Source organism: Aethalodelphis obliquidens, unplaced genomic scaffold (genome assembly GCF_003676395.1).
Source record: "Aethalodelphis obliquidens isolate GAN/ISIS:26980383/991018 unplaced genomic scaffold, ASM367639v1 scaffold2, whole genome shotgun sequence".
Classification (NCBI taxonomy): Eukaryota; Metazoa; Chordata; class Mammalia; order Artiodactyla; family Delphinidae; genus Aethalodelphis; species Aethalodelphis obliquidens.
This window is the reverse complement of record NW_020837946.1, coordinates 2,719,073-2,734,165: the sequence shown is the minus strand read 5'-3', so window position 1 is coordinate 2,734,165 and position 15,093 is coordinate 2,719,073. Positions and strand designations below refer to the sequence as shown.

Sequence of the window (15,093 nt, the reverse complement as noted above, 5' to 3'; positions counted from 1 at the left end):
AATTGCCTGTTTGGCATGAACACCCTAGGAGGCAACGTGATGTCCTCAAAGCTAATAGACTGTCCTAGGAATTACCTTGGTCACAATCACATTTAAGAATGTGCTTCTTCCCACAATGGCAAACGGAGCCATTGAGAGCCTACCATCTTGTAATAAGCTGAGAGGTGGGCTAAGGCCTAATTTTAAAATGAATCTCTTGAAAACATGGAAACAATTAGCAGAAAATAACCCAAGAGACCCTCTTGGTGAGAGGTGAGAAGGAATGCTTCCCCTGAGCGTTAGACCTGAGGTTGCCCACGGTCCCATCCAGGAAGTACATGCAGGTTCCCAGCACTTGTCCCTGTGCTTGGCACGCAGCAGGAACTGAGTCAACGTTCATTGAATTGAATTGAATCTGTGGGCTTCAGAGTTACTGACCTCAAGTTGCGGGGCCTGGATCTGGACGAGTTTTCATTTGGTGGCTACGTGACCTCAGGCCGATCCCAAGACCTAGCCTCAGTTTCCTTGTCTGTGCAATGGGGACAATCACGTGACTTGAGAATTAGATGATGTCATGCTGGGAAGGCTCCGACGGACAGCAAAGTTTGCCCGCCTGTATACCGGGAGACCACACAACAAGGTTCCCATTGTTTTGGGGGGCAGAGGGAGCTTTGATTCCCATGACTTCATCTGCAAAGGTCCTTCCTTTGGAGGAAGAGAGGAGAGTGGGAACAGCCTGACTGCAGCAGGCCGCTGGGAAGCCAGGGCTGAGGCTGTGACATGAGGGCCCAAGAATGAGGATTAGATTTCAGCCAGGCGTGAAGGCGCGTGGGGGAGGCCACCTCGAGCCCCGCCCGCCCCCTCCTGCGCCACTCCATCCAGTCGCTCCTCCCTGGGATCCATTAACTCACCCTCAGATGCCACCCTCACTTCTGAGCCCACGGGAGGCTGCTGCAGTGGAAGGGCCCCAGGGTCATCGGAACCTTGTTTGTGGTGGTCGTTGAGCTGCACGAGGCTTTGCTAAGCTCCCCCCTCCTCTGAGTAGAGGCTGTTTCTGGAATGCGACCCCAGAAACCTGCAGGGAGCCCCACCTGAAGGCCCCAGCCCTCTGTGCTCTCCTGCCCCACGGCCAGGCTGTGTCATCACCTCCGGAGAGGGTTACTGGAGGCTGCACAGCGCCAGAACGGATTTGATTTGGGCCTTCTGGCAGGCCTATGACATCATGAGGATTGTTCACTGTTTGGGAAAATAACTGTTTTTCACATAGCAACAGCTCCTGTCCTCAATGCTGGCCTTGTGAGGACTGGGGCTCCCTACTGTGAGTTGGAAATGGTGTCACAAGACTATCTGAAGGATCACGTGACCCAAATCTGGTCCCTCCCTCCCCACACGTCCTCACGTGACCCAAATCTGGTCCCTCCCTCCCCACACGTCCCCCTGTTGTTGTGCCCATTGTACAGAGCAGCAAACTGAGGCTCCGGGGGATGAGGGCCTGAAGGCCCTGAGGTGTGCCTCCTCCAAAGCCTCAGAGGGCCGTGTGAGGACCAGGTTTGCTGAGCAGACCCGCGGCTGGGTGTGACCTGGGCTCTCTCCATGCTCTGCCATGGCCTCCATGGCCCAGGGCCTCTGTCTTCAGGTAGGTCTGAGGGCACCTACCCTCCGTGCCCCCATGATGTGATGTGATGACCCTCACTGCTCAGGCAGCCTGGAAGGCAAGCAGGCCTCGCTCGTGGCTCCGCACAGGACCTGCCATGGACTCAGCTCCTCCTAGAGCAGGCCCTGAGGACACGTGCATTAATCCCAGCTCTCAGCCAGGGAAGCTGAGACTCCAAGGAGCTCGAGGACAGGCTGGCCACCCTCAGGTGAGGGGCAGAGCCCAGATGGAGCCCCTTTCCCACCACATTGGGCTGCCCCCCTGAACTTCCATCCCCTCAGGAAGGGAAAGCTCGTGATGAGCCCCCCTGGTTCAAGAGTGGCAGCCGCACGCATTTCCCTGGGCTTCCCTCACAGCCAGACCCCCATAGGAAACCCCACACCTAAGGGGTTCCCGTCCCGGAAAAGACAGAGCTGTATTTTCAATAACCTTCAAGTTCATCAGCAAGAATAGGCAGGACCCTGATGGGCAAAACATGTGGCTGTGAAGATGTGACCATGCCCAGGGGGCCAGAGGGCCCAGCCCGGCCCCAGCCCCGAGCCCAGGCTGTGAGTCCCTAGCGAACCCTCATCTCGCTGGGCTGACCAGTGAGAAGTGAATGAGGTGCTGGATGTGGACAAGCTTTTTCAGAAACATGAAGGTACTGTTCACAGAGCTGCATCTCCTGAGGACAGAAGCCCCTCTCTGCCAGCGGACTGTGGGTTTCAACGATGAAAACACCCCACACTTGGCATCCCATGGTCCCAGATGAAGTCTCCCCCGCAAAATGAAAGTGAACAAAATTTTAATACCTAACGCTGAAGCACACGCCCAGCACACACACACACGTCATTACAAAGTTCCAATGCCCGGCTTCCTAACAGATGTTCCTTGTGGGACCAGAAATGAGAAGCCACCCAAGAAGTCCTGAATTCTTTGAGAACCTTCTGGCAACACCATCTACAAATTTTGGAGCAAATGGCCTTATTTGTAGCAAATGGTTGCCGATGGAATAAGTTCATATAGTTTATTGAGTATGTATTATAAAAGCCAGTATTTCTCAAATATCTTCTTGGAGAGCTGCAAGTTCTATAGGAATTTCAGTTTTTTCATTCCACTGATAATTTCCCCCCCAAATTGTATAAAGACAGAACTCCTTTGCAGTTCTAATTTGCCTTTCAGTAAGTCTCATAGAGTAAGTCTGTAGGACACACCCTGGCGGGGACACATTCTCAGGGTGGGAAGGGTGTTTTTCTCTTTAAACCCCCCCAAAACTACCACCATCCCCCCATCCTACAGGAAAAGAGGCAGAATCACAGGGAAAAATTAACATCTAATACCAGGCTTTTTCTAAAGTATTAAGTGTTTCCTGTCCCCTGGAAACAGTGCAGGGGTGGGGAAGACCGCAGGCGAGGCGGTGAGGCCCTGACTGAGGATGACCCCCAGCCCCTCCCCCAGGCCCTGGCTGCACTTGCTGAAATTGGTGGAGCCACGCTCTGAAACAGGACAGGGGGAGGTCCCCCCTCTTCTCAGAAGAGGTGGAAATCATCCCTTGTGAGGGTGGCAGGCCCTTGTAAGGTGCAATCCTCAGCTGTGCCCTTCCCTTGAACCCCCTGAATAAAATGCACTATTTACCCACCAGGTTCAGGCCCCTCGGGGAGGGACACAGGAGAGCCTGGAGTGCCAGCCTCGGCAGGCAGTCGGGGCGGGGTGTGGGCGGAGTGGACGGTAGGGGTGGAGAGGCGACGCGCAGGTGATAGAACAAACAGCCCAGGGAAGAGTGAAGGGGCTGCTCTTTTCCGGGAGGAGCCTGGACCCCAGGCCTGCAGGGCCTGGTCCACCTGTGCCCGCGGCGTGCCCTGCGCTGATCCTGGTGGGCTGCGGATAATGTGGTCCCGGGTCGGCTCGCCCACCCGCCGCGCCCCCCCCCCCCCCCCCCCCCCGGTCCCCAGGTCGAGATTGGGCTCGATCCTTCCAGTCCAGGCCTCAGGGCGCCCGCTTCAGTGCAGGGCGCCTGTCCCCGGCTGTAGATTTGCTCCGTGCCCCATCCCCGCCCCCGGAGGCCCCTGCAGGTGCGCCCTGCTGGGGAGGAAGAGCCCATTTCTGATCTCAGGGCGCCCCAGCCTTGGGGAGAAGGCTGCGTCGGAAGGAAGGGGCCACCGCCTGGGAAAGGGGCTCCAAGGAGGGACCCTGACGGTCTTTGCGCTCCGATGTGCTCAATCTAACATGCAGGGCGCGGCCGGGAGAATGGGTAGGAGGCGTCTCGAGGTCCCCGCAGAAGACGCGCGGGATAGGGAGGAGAGAGGGATGCCCCGGGTCGGTAGAAGGGGCGTCCGGGCTCCCCGCCAAGCAGAAGCGCGGGACAGAGCGCAGGAGGGACCGGGAGTCCCGAGCTGGGGCGAAAACGAGCTCGACAGGAGGGGGCGCTCAGACCACCGCCAGCCAGCGCTCCCCGAGCCCCCTGCCTCCCCTGTACTGCCTTCCTCGATCCCGCGCCCCCTTTCCTAACGCGTGCCCCGCCCCGCAGCGCCTCCTTCCCTCCCCGCACCGGCCCCCCGCCCCCGCGGCTGCAGCGCGCGCGGGAGCCGGGAGGGGGCGCCGGCGGTGATGCGCGCTCTCCGGGCGACGCGGGGGATTCAAGCGCGTTATAAGGCGCGGAGCCAGAGGGCGAGTCCCAGACGTAGCGCTCGGAGGAGAGAGGGACCCGTCGCCCTCATGGCCCCCGCCTGCTGCCCTGCCGGAGCCCTGATGCTCGCGTACGCGGGCCTGCTGGCCGCCGCCGCGGGCCTCGGCTCCCCGGAGCCCGGCGCGCCTTCGGGGAGCCGCGCCCGCGAAGAGCCGCCGCCCGGGAACGAGCTGCCCGCAGGGTCGGCCGCCAGCCCGCAGGTAAGACGCCGCCCGACTACTCGCCCGGGCCCCAGCGCCCCAGAGACCTCCGGGCCTCAGCTTCCCCACCCGGAGCCCGCACCTCCTGAGCTCCAGGGCGCCCCGGAGGCGGAGGGCGCTTGCTTCCGGGGCGGTGGGGAGCGCGGCGCCGCGAGCGGGGACCTGGGCTGGCTTGGGTGTCCTCCTTTGTAAAGTGGGCAGAAAAACGCTGCTTGCGGGGGAGGCCCAGGAGGTCTGGACGCCTCCTCACTGCACCTCCCCACGGGCGCCTTAAGGCCAGCCGTGACCTTGGCTTTTGGGGTAGTTCTTTGGCATTGAAGCAAAGTTCTACCAGACCGGGGGAAATGCCTTTTCTTTGGTGACTTCTGCGTTGGGAAGTGAGTAAAGTGTAAATAACTTCATTCTCCTGAAATTGGGAAGAACGTATTTGTAAAAGTGTGAGCAAGTTACTGACCACCACCGCACCCCACCCCTGCCCCCAATCTGTTTGGTGCAAGTCTCTCTGGAAAACAAAAACTGCCTTGCTGCTGGTTGGGGAGGGTGCAGGGGAGAAAGGGGTGGGGTGCCGGGCCCCCGGTGACGTGTGATTTCTGGCCGAGGCCGGTGATGCTTAGCTCAGCCTGCTTCTTCCTTCCCTTGCTACACAAGAGGGTGCTCAGGTTGGAGGAGGCTGGGGAATTGGGGCCTTCAGAGGGGCCCTCAGTGTGGGTGGGGCCTTTCAGACAGGGAGGTGAGGGCCGTCGGGGAAGGAGCTTTGAGTTTCTTTTTTCTGAAGATGCCTGTGGGCAGTGCAAAGGGCAGAGCCTTGCTGGGGCCTCAAGCCTGCACCTCTGCTCTCAGCATCACTCTGGGAACCATGATGCCCCCGCTAAAGGACACCCCCATTAAAGACAGGTGGAGGTGGCGGCCAGCCCTGCCTGCCCCCTGGGAGGGGCCTCCCCGAAGCCCTCGTTCCCATCACCTCCGGCCACTTCCCATGGACTGAAGGCAAACCCTACCCAGCCAGCCAACCACAACCCCTGGGGGGCAGGGGTGCCAGATGTTGGGCTGTGGTGGCCAGGAAGCAGAGGGGGCTTCACGTGCTTCCAGGTGGGGTTCTGGCCTGGGACCTTCCTTGGGTCCACAGAGGCTCCTTTCTGAGAGCCCCTGGAGGCTGGAGACGTCAGTCGGCCAGGGCAGTTGCCAGATACCCACCCATACTGCCGCAGGCCCATCTCCCAGACCCCCAGACCAACGTGGTCCCACCTGTTTCAGTTCCCCAAACCAAACTGGGGCCCGAGTCCTCCCACAGGCTACTGGTCCAGCTGGAGGGCCAGCGTGGCACACCATGCAGCCCACGTAGAATCCTCCTGCCACGTGTTTCCACTGAGGGCTGCGTGAGGCCGTGAAGTGAGGCCACAGGTCCTGGTGTCCGTGGAGAGGAAGCAGTCGGGGGGCGCCTCGCGGGGCCCGGCACCCAGGGAGATGTGGGGAAGCCCCAGGCACTCCGAGGCCATTCCGAGGTTTCCCAGGCTCCTCCATCACAGGAGCCCGTCCCCATCACAGCACACTGGCTCCTGATGGGAAGCCCCAGATCCTTGCAGAGGGGCTGCCAGACCACCGAGTCTGCCTCTGACGAAAGGGCCTGGTGGCTCCAAGACCCCAGGGTCCTTCCATCAGTCACCGGAGTCGGCACCCATGACCTCATCTAAGCCCTCTGGAGCCAATTTCCGTCCCAGCTGGCAGCCCTGCCTGGAGCTCAGACTGTGCGAGGCCCACTGCCCAGAGGGCCAAGGGCCTCTCCCTGCAAGGTACCTCCTGGAACTCTCCTCCGTGTCAGGACTAGTCAGAACGCACTGTGAAGGGGAATGGACATTTCTGGAACCATCACTGTCCTTGCTTAGGTCACGCGTCTCAGAAGTCCTGAGGCAGACGAGTGGTGTCACATGCCGTGCAGGCGCCTGGAGTCATATCTCAGTGCTGGACACCCCCTACCCCGGTCCCCCTAACCGCACTGGACTGTAGGCTTATCATCGCTGAGGGCTGAAATTGGCCTCCCTGGAACTTCGGACCATCGGGCTTGGTCGGGGGGCCTGCTGGTAGTCGGGGGCCCCTGCCTGAGCACCCGTGGAGCTGGTGGTCTGATTCTCCGACTCCCAGGAAGGTGCATTCACTGCAGCTCCCGGGACGGAAGCTGGGACAGGCCTGGTGGCCCAGCAGAGCCCGATTCCCACGTGCTCTGATTCCCACGCACCCATGCCCAGGGGCCTCTTCTCCCGCAAGTCCAGGCTGTGGAGTGGCCTGTTCCCCAGGGGTCGTCCTCCGCGGGGCTGGGGGCCGGGGCTGTGCTGTCTTGGAGGGCGCAGTGACAGGGGCCCGAGGGTGCCGGAGGCCAGTCCTGCACAGTGACCTCCTGCAAAGCGTCCAGGGGAGGCAGACCGGCTGATGGCCGCCATGTTCCAGGAGCCCCCCGTGGAGCAAGTGCGCGGCATCGATGCGCGAGATGCCTGGATGCTCTTCGTTAGGCAGAGTGACAAGGGCGCCAACAGCAAGAAGGGGAGCAGAGGCAAAGCCAAGAAGTTGAAGGTGAGCCCTGGAGCCCCAGCCGGTGTTGCGTGTGCGTGTGTGTGTGTGTGTGTCCTGGGTGTGTGTGTGTGTGTGTCCTGGGTGTGTGTGTGTCCTGGGTGTGTGTGTGTGTCCTGGGTGTGTGTGTCTTGGGTGTGTGTGTGGGGGTGTGGGGGTGTGTGTGTGAGCCCCCACCCACGGGCCTTTCCCCAAACCCCCAGTCCACCACCACCACCCCACACCCCTCACTGGGTGTGTGTGTGTGTGTCCTGGGTGTGTGTGTGTCCTGGGTGTGTGTCCTGGGTGTGTGTGTCCTGGGTGTGTGTGTGTGGGGGTGTGGGTGTGTGTGTGTGAGCCCCCACCCACGGGCCTTTCCCCAAACCCCCAGTCCACCACCACCACCCCACACCCCTCACTGGCTCCCCCTGGACACACTGAGCAGTTCCAACGAGCAGAGACCCTCACCCTTGGGCCAGAGGGCACAGAACTGTCAAGCTGGGGCCTAGTGACCCTGAGTTTGGGGCCTGTTCCAACCATTTACCCTGCACCCCTGGAATGCCAGGCAGCCTCACTGACTCCCCGCTTTCTCTCCCCTCTGCATCCTGGCACGGGAGGCCTGGGCTGGCCTGGTAGGGCAGTCAGGGACCAAGCTGGAGGGGCCTACAGGCGGGCTGGGGTGACACGGTCTGGTTCCTAGTGGCTGGGGGACGTGGGGGCCCTGGCAGCTGCCGGCCCCCACTCTCATTCAGCCTGGCAGGGACCTGGCACCTGGTCCTGATGGCTGACTCTTGCCTTGAGCCCCAAGGAGGGCTGTGTCCCCTGGGGTGAGCGCTCTGGTCACAGCTGTGCTGCCCATGCTGAGTTCGGGCCTCACCCTGCCCCAGATCTGACCCAGTGACCGAGTGCCGGGTTCTGAGCCTGAGGCAGCCGGGCTGCTGGGCTGTCACCATGGCCTGACCCGTCACCCCCGACGCTGAGCTGGGGGCTCCCCAGGCTCCTCCTTGCAGGGGACTTCCTTGCTCCTGGGTGGTACCAGCCCAGCCCAGTGAGGGCTCCTTGAGGACCCCAGGCCCCGGTGCTGGGCCAGGCACAGGGAGAGCTTGCCAACTGCTGCTGAGACAGACCTTGAGAGTCAAAAGCAGCCTGGCGTGTCCCTCCCTCCCCTTTTCCCTCCATCAGGAAATCCAGCCCCGGGGCTGGGCTGCAGCCGCTCGTGCACTTTCCTCCCCCCAGCCCTGCCCCAGGGGCCCCACCACCCTGAGGCCCTGTGCCTGCAGCTTTCACTGCCTCCTCAGGGGAATCGGAGGCCCTAGAGGCTGACCTCCACCCCAGGGGTCAAAGCAGGACCCCACTCCCTTGCCAGGCTCGGTGGCAAGAGCTTGCAGAGGGGGTGCCCGCGGTCCCCAGCCTGCCCGTTCAGATGTCTTCACCGTCAAGCTTCTCTTTCAGCTCGGCCTGCCAGGTCCCCCAGGGCCCCCCGGCCCCCAGGGCCCCCCGGGCCCCATCACCCCACCTGAGGTCCTGCTGAAAGAGTTCCAGCTGCTGCTGAAAGGTAGGGAGGGGCACCCACCCCACCCACCCCACCCCCGGTGTGAGCGGGGCCGGGGAGGGCATCCTGGAGGAGCTGAGGTGGGCTAGACCTTTGTTGACCGGTATCCCAAGGAGGCTTCTGCTCTGGTGCTGGCCTGGGTCAAGGCCGTGGGTCGGGAGCTTGCGGGGGAGGTGGGATGAGCGTGGTGAGGAGGTGGCTTCCAGAGGAAGGTGGACTTGGCCACTCGGTGTTCAGCAGGGGCCTGGGGACCAGCACCCACGCCCCACTTGCGAGTCCGGTGAGCCTAGCAAAGGCCGAGAGATCTAAGCCCGTGCCCCCCAGGTGGGGACTGTCAGAGGGGGCTCAGGGCCCCGTAAGCTTGTAAAGTGCTCCTCGGATCCCCGCAGTGACACCAGGGAGATCGGAGGCTCAGCCCCGTAACACAGGCCCCCTTCTACCCCCTGATCACCTGTGCCCCCGCCTCTTCTCCTGACAGATCTCTGCCGCTGGCCTCAGAGCCGCATGGGAGGGCACCAGGAGGCCACCCTCACGGGGCAAGGAGGATGGTGTCTGGGGGCAGCACAGGGAGGAGGATGGGGCAGCCGCTGGAGGCCGCAGGCGGAGAGAGCAGCGCTGAGCGGGGCTCCGGCACCGAGGGCGGTGTCCCTGCACTGTGGCCAGCTGCTGAGTCGCAGCTCACGCTATTGACTAGATAATGTCATTGTGAAGAGCTATTGAGTCTTTTCCCCCTTCAATTTAATGTACTGTTCATTTAAATAGACCAGCTTCAGCGGCTGAAGAACCTCCATATTATGTGCAATATAGCTGCAAAATTATTTATTTATACCCAGCTTCTTTTCAAAAATGACCAGTCTGACTTAAACTATTGCATTCCCTGATACAACAAAAATGTAAACAGAGAAGAAACAGCAGCGGGAAGGGGGAAGAAGCGGTAGGATAGGCAGGTGAAGCAGGAGAACGAGGGTCCTGGGTGAATCAGCCCTGAGCTTCCCAGTAGCCAAAGCGTGAAAGGAAACAGGTGCAGCCACAGGATCAGGAGGCAGTTTCCGAAGACCCGCCAGGCCCGACTGCGTGCGCCCGGCGCGCGGTTCCGGGGTAACCGGTAATGGTCCCCCGCGCTCTCAGCAGCGCCCGGGTTTGGGGAAGGGGTCCGGGCGGGACACGGAAGGGCGAGCGAGGTGGTCCCGGCGCGGCCACCGCTCGCTCTGTGCCAGGCGCGGTGCGCACACGCGAGTGCTTGGAGCCTGAGCCCCGCCCGCGCGGCCCCGCCGCGGTGCCGGCCGTCCTCGCGGAGGACGAGGAGGACGAGGAGGAGGCGGCGGCGGCGGGGAGCGCGGGCGTGCTGGCGCTGCTGGCTGCGCCCTTGGCCCCGGGTCCGCGGGCGCCGCGCATCGAGGCCGCCTTCCACTGCCGCCTGCGCCGGGACGCGTCGGTGGAGCGACGCGCGCTGCACGAGCTCGGCGTCTACTACGTGGTGAGTCCGGGCCGGGGCGTCCGGGGCGGGGCGGGCGCAGCGGGCCCGGGGTGACCGTCCGTGCGCCCGCAGCCCAACGCCGAGGGCGCCTTCCGCCGCGGCCCGGGCCTGAACCTGACCAGCGGCCAGTACACGGCGCCCGTCGCCGGCTTCTACGCGCTCGCCGCCACGCTGCACGTGGGTGAGGCCCGGGGCTGGGGCGGGGCCTGGGGGGGGCGCCCCGCCGCGCTTGGTTCCTGCCTCCCGGTGACCGCCCCCGTGCCTCCCCCGCAGGGCTGGCGGAGCAGACGAGACGGGCGCCGCCGCGCCCCCGGGACCGCCTGCGCCTGCTCATCTGCATCCAGTCCCGGTGCCAGCACCACGCGTGAGTGGGCGCGGGCAGGGCGCGCAGCCCGTGCGCCCGCCTCCTCCCTCTGGGCTTCCCCCGGCTACCGTCAGGCGTTCCTCCCGCCCCGGCGCGCGCTCCCCGAATCCCGACCCGGGACGTGGGGGCCCGGCCCGCCCCAGCCCCTGCTCTGCCCGCCCCCCGCAGGGGACTGACTCCCCTCCGGCGACCCGAGGCGCCAGCGTCGCGTCCCCAGGCCTGTCCTGACCAGTCTGTGCGGACCCTCCCCAGGCTCTCTCCCAGCCCTTCTCCGTGAACTTGTCCAGCTTCCCGTCTCTTGCTGGTCCGGGAGGGCAGGGCTGCTCCTTTGGTGTCCCCAGCACCCAGAACAGCCCAGGCAGAGAGCAGGTGCTCCACAGCGGTTGCAGAAGGCATGCATGGGTGAAGTTCAAATCTTCTCACTCTGGTTTGGAAAGCCCTGCACCGATTGGCCTGAACCCAGCCTCACTGCTGCCAGCCCCGCACCTCCAGCTGCACCGGCCAGTGTCTCGCTTCCCATCAGAGCCAGGATTTGCTGCCCGGCCCTCACGGCACACCTTCAGCCCTGTGGAGCCTGTCCTTACTCCTCTTGGGGACCCAGTTCAGATGCCACCTCCACCGGAAGCCCCGGCTAAGACAGCCGTTCTCATGGCACTTTGCTGGTGTCGGGCGCTGCGGTGATTGTGAGCACATTGTGGGTGAAGTTGGTGGTTCTGGGGCAGGGGTCTCAGGCCCACCCTCTTTCTGTTTTGGCCGCAGCTCCCTGGAGGCTGTCATGGGGCTGGAGAGCAGCAGTGAGTTCTTCACCATCTCGGTCAACGGCGTTCTGTATCTGCAGGTGTGTGGGGCAGGCTCAGCTATGGGGGGGCCACCACCCGGACACAGCCGTGGGGGTGACTGGGCAGGGAGGGGTGCTGGTGGGTGCTCAGAGCTCTGGGTGCAGTGCCCGCAGCCTCCAGGTCCGGGCAAGGGTCAGGGCGGCACAGAGCACTCCCGCTAGCCCAGGCAGAGCCAGGCCGAGACCAGGGCTCCTTTCCCCAGACCTGGCCCCCCCATATTGAGGACTGGTGCTTCTGGCCGTAACGAGCCCTTCAGAAGGGACTCAGTGGGCAAGCGGGCGGGGGGCAGTGACAGAGGTCAGCTCTTTGCCCAGGATGACATCACGACCCCCTGGCCCATTGGGACTTCGGGAAGCAGATGCAGTTATTTCCTACACAAAAGCCCAACTGACAGTCTCTTTCTAGAACTGTGGGGATTTGGGCAAGGGCTTGAGAAACTGATGAAAAGATGAGATTTCCTAAGAAAGAAAAATTTAGGTACAGATGTGCGGAATAAAGCTCACATGTAAATAGCACTAACTAGGCCAGGCCCGTTCTGAGCACTTAACATAAATTACCCATTACTCACAGCACTCTGAGGTAGAAAATATTATTCCCGTGTTTACAAATAAGGGAACGAGGGCACAGAAGTGTTAAGTAATTTGCCCAAGCTCGCACAGCAAAGCCAGGATCGGAGGCCAGGCTGTGGCTGCAGGCGGCTCTGGTTGCTGGAAGGCGTTTAGAGGTCTGGTCCCTGGCACTGCTGCGTGAGCTCAGATGGCACACAGCGTGCCTGGGGTCTTAAGATGCAAATGCCCAGATTCTGCATCTCTGGGAGTTCCCAGCTCACATCTGGGGATGTGACCCTGCTGATGCCTGGACCACATTCGGAGTAGCCAGTCAGAGTACCAGTCCGACCGTGGCTCTACCAGATGCGTCAGTGGCCGGGCCTGTGGGGGGAAGGGGCACCGTCACACGTGAGTTCAGCACGCTTTCAGGCTTCGAGTGCAGCAGAGGGAACTGTTTGACGCTCGAGCCCCGCTCTGGCCCTGAGCAGAGGCTTGCTCCCCTGCACATGCACTACAGGGAGCCCATTGGTGCCGGGGCTGATGGAGCTGGGGAGGAGGCACTAGACCAGGCGTCAGGGGTGCTGGGTTTGAGGGCAAGGCCTGCCTGCCAGCCCTCGCTCCTGTCCTTGGGCGGGCTGGGGCGGGGTGGGGCGGGCATGGTGTGTGGTGGGCGCACCTGCAGGCCGGCGGCATTCAGGCTGACGCTGACCTTCCCCGCAGGCGGGGCAGTACACCTCCGTCTTCCTGGACAATGCCAGCAGCTCCTCCCTCACAGTGCGCGGTGGCTCCCACTTCAGTGCTGTCCTCCTCGGTGTATGAACGGCCACCCCAGGCTCTCCCTCTCGCCGGGCAAACGGAGCAGGAGTGCGAACAATCTCGGGGCCGTGGCGGAGTGGCGGGGGCCACACGCAGGAGGGAGCCCGCCGAACTGCCCACACTGGCCACCGCAGTTCAACCCAGAGATGCCACTACAGGCAGCCTGGGGAGGTGACACGCAAACTGGCAGTCCCAGACTGGGAATGATTTCAGGATGCCAGCTTAAGTTAAAGGGGAGACGTTTCAGTGTGCCCAGGAGCACGTGCTTTGTCCCTCCCCAGCTGCAGACCTGGGCCCCTCCTGGCCCCAGTGGCCCCGGCAGCCTCAGCTTCGTTGCTGTGGCCCAGCCCCACCTTTTCCATCTTAGTGTTCTCATGGGCTGCCTGCTGGGAGTGCCAGGACGGAGGGCAGAGGCCGCCCAGCCTGCCTGGTCCCCACCTGCCCCTCTCCCAGCCCTGCCTTTAGCCTGCAGGGGCCACGGGGCCCAAGCCTCTCCTTGTGGCCCCGGGGCATAGCAGCCTCAGGCACCAGAGAGACACTGGATGGGGGCTGACGGGGATAGTGACAGTCTGGAGCTGTTTTCACTTGTGACACGTGCAAGGTCACTTGCACGCTCACCCAGCCTTTCCACATAGGAGCTGCACCCTCCTTCTCCGTCACAGACCCTCTCGTGGATGAGGGCCCCTTGCCCACCCCCTTGTGGCCCTGGCTCACTGCTGGGATCCACCCACCAGATGAAAGAGCTAGAACAACCCTGCAGGTCAGGGGCGGCCAGGCCCTGCCTGCCCATCTGCACGGATGAAGCGGACGCTTCCCACAAGCTGACAGGCTCTCGGTGCCCAACCGCAGCCTAGCCTCGCTGGGTCTATCCAGCTCTGGGGCTCTTGAAAGAATCTTCCCCACGGGTGGGACTATGGCCCCAAGCTCAGATGGGTGTCCTGAGAAGACCAGGTCCTAAGTCCTTCTGTGCTGCTGCAACAGTGATGGGATGCGGGTAGCAGTGGTGATGGGGGTCTGGGAGTTGCTGCAATTTCTTTCAAGGTGCAGGGCCCCCGCTGCCTGCTGAGGAAGTTACCCAACCCCTGTACCTACACACAAAACAGGCTACAGGAACGGGGTACCATAAGATGTCCTGGGGGCCAAGCTGGTCTGGTAAGCCATTGCCCCCTTCTCAGGCCTGGGAGAGAGGTGGGCAATGGCTGCAGTCACCTCTCACCGTAACCTTCTAGCTGGCCTTGGGATGAGCAGGTGACTGTGGCCAGGCCTAGCTGATGCCCCGGAGCCCTAAGCTTCCAGCGCCACAGTCAGGCTCAGACCTTTCCCTCCCAGCCAGGGGACCCCAGGCGCAATGCACACAAACCACCACTCTGTGCCCTTTGGCAGTCCTGGCACAGTTCTCAGTAGGACTCGTACCCGCCCTACCAGGAAGTACCAGCTGGCCGGGTCCTGCCTGCCCACGCTCTCTGATAAGGGATGGTGTGGCCACGCCCTTTTCTGGATTTCACTTTGTATCCAGATATTTTAGAGAAGCTATCTTTTACCCTTGAAAAACCCACAGATCTCTTTCATTTTCTCAATATGAGTGTGTCACACAGCAATTTATTGAAGTATTTATTGTATAATATTGTCAGGTGGAATATATATATATATATATATACACACACACACATATATATATAAAGTGACTTTTGAGAATTATTTTATGTGATTATACAAAATTACAGAAACAAAGGGCTGACCTTAAAATATAGAGTCTTAGTCATTTAGGCCAGGCTCACCAAGGATGGAGGAGTGAGCTCTGGGAGGGGAGGCGGAAGGATGTTTCCAGCCCATGGGGGCCCTCAGACCCATGGAGAAGGTGGCAGGGACAGCCCGTCCAGGGAAGACCAGCGCCAAGCCTCTCCCAGCTCTAGGACACTAGCGGTCTGGGGATTAGGGATACATGGTCAAAGGCTGGTGCCTTGTTTGCTGTAAGAAAATGTTTATTGAATAAATTGTTCCACTTCCCAATTCTGAGACGCTGAGGTTCTTTCCTTCCGCGACGCCACACCGCGTCGTCCCAGTCCTCAGCAGGAGTGAAACCTGGCTCTTAACACTCTGGGGAAGGGTGTGCTGGAAACGCTCCCGAGGTACTTGTAGGGAGGCCGGTCCCACTGACAGAACTGACGAGGTGATAAGGCCATGTGCGCAGGCTGGGCAGGGCCAGCAAACATGACAAAACAGCTTCAAAAGCAAATTTTCAGAATCTTACATCATCCTGAGGCAGCATTTACACAGACCTAAAAGCTGCTTTACTAAGTAATTACAGCAATACCAATGGCCTGCTTTACATATAAATAAGGGCTTGAAAAGAATTTTAAAGTTTGTTTTTCTGAGTAGGCTCATCATGCATTTGTAACATCTCTGACGGAAGTGTGATCGTGACCATCAGCCCCAGCCCAGCACAGAACCAACTGAA

At 61.5% G+C, this 15,093-nt stretch overlaps 1 protein-coding gene across 1 annotated transcript; it reads left to right on the top strand.

Moving 5' to 3' along the window:
* Nucleotides 1–4,291: 4,291 nt before the first annotated feature.
* On the top strand, nucleotides 4,292–14,609 carry ERFE (erythroferrone). The gene is made up of 8 exons (XM_027117027.1): nucleotides 4,292–4,498; nucleotides 6,941–7,063; nucleotides 8,492–8,594; nucleotides 9,809–10,068; nucleotides 10,141–10,249; nucleotides 10,342–10,432; nucleotides 11,192–11,270; nucleotides 12,540–14,609. The coding sequence occupies exons 1-8, from the start codon at nucleotides 4,328–4,330 to the stop codon at nucleotides 12,636–12,638; spliced, it is 1,035 nt and encodes a 344-aa protein (XP_026972828.1). The 5' UTR covers nucleotides 4,292–4,327; the 3' UTR covers nucleotides 12,639–14,609.
* Nucleotides 14,610–15,093: the final 484 nt, after the last annotated feature.

Coding starts and splice junctions, on each gene's coding strand:
- ERFE (XM_027117027.1), top strand. CDS start 4,328: ATGGCCCCCGCCTGCTGCCCTGCCGGAGCCCTGATGCTCGCGTACGCG. Junction 10,069..10,140: donor AGCTCGGCGTCTACTACGTG/GTGAGTCCGGGC, acceptor GTGCGCCCGCAG/CCCAACGCCGAGGGCGCCTT. Junction 10,250..10,341: donor CGCCGCCACGCTGCACGTGG/GTGAGGCCCGGG, acceptor CCTCCCCCGCAG/GGCTGGCGGAGCAGACGAGA.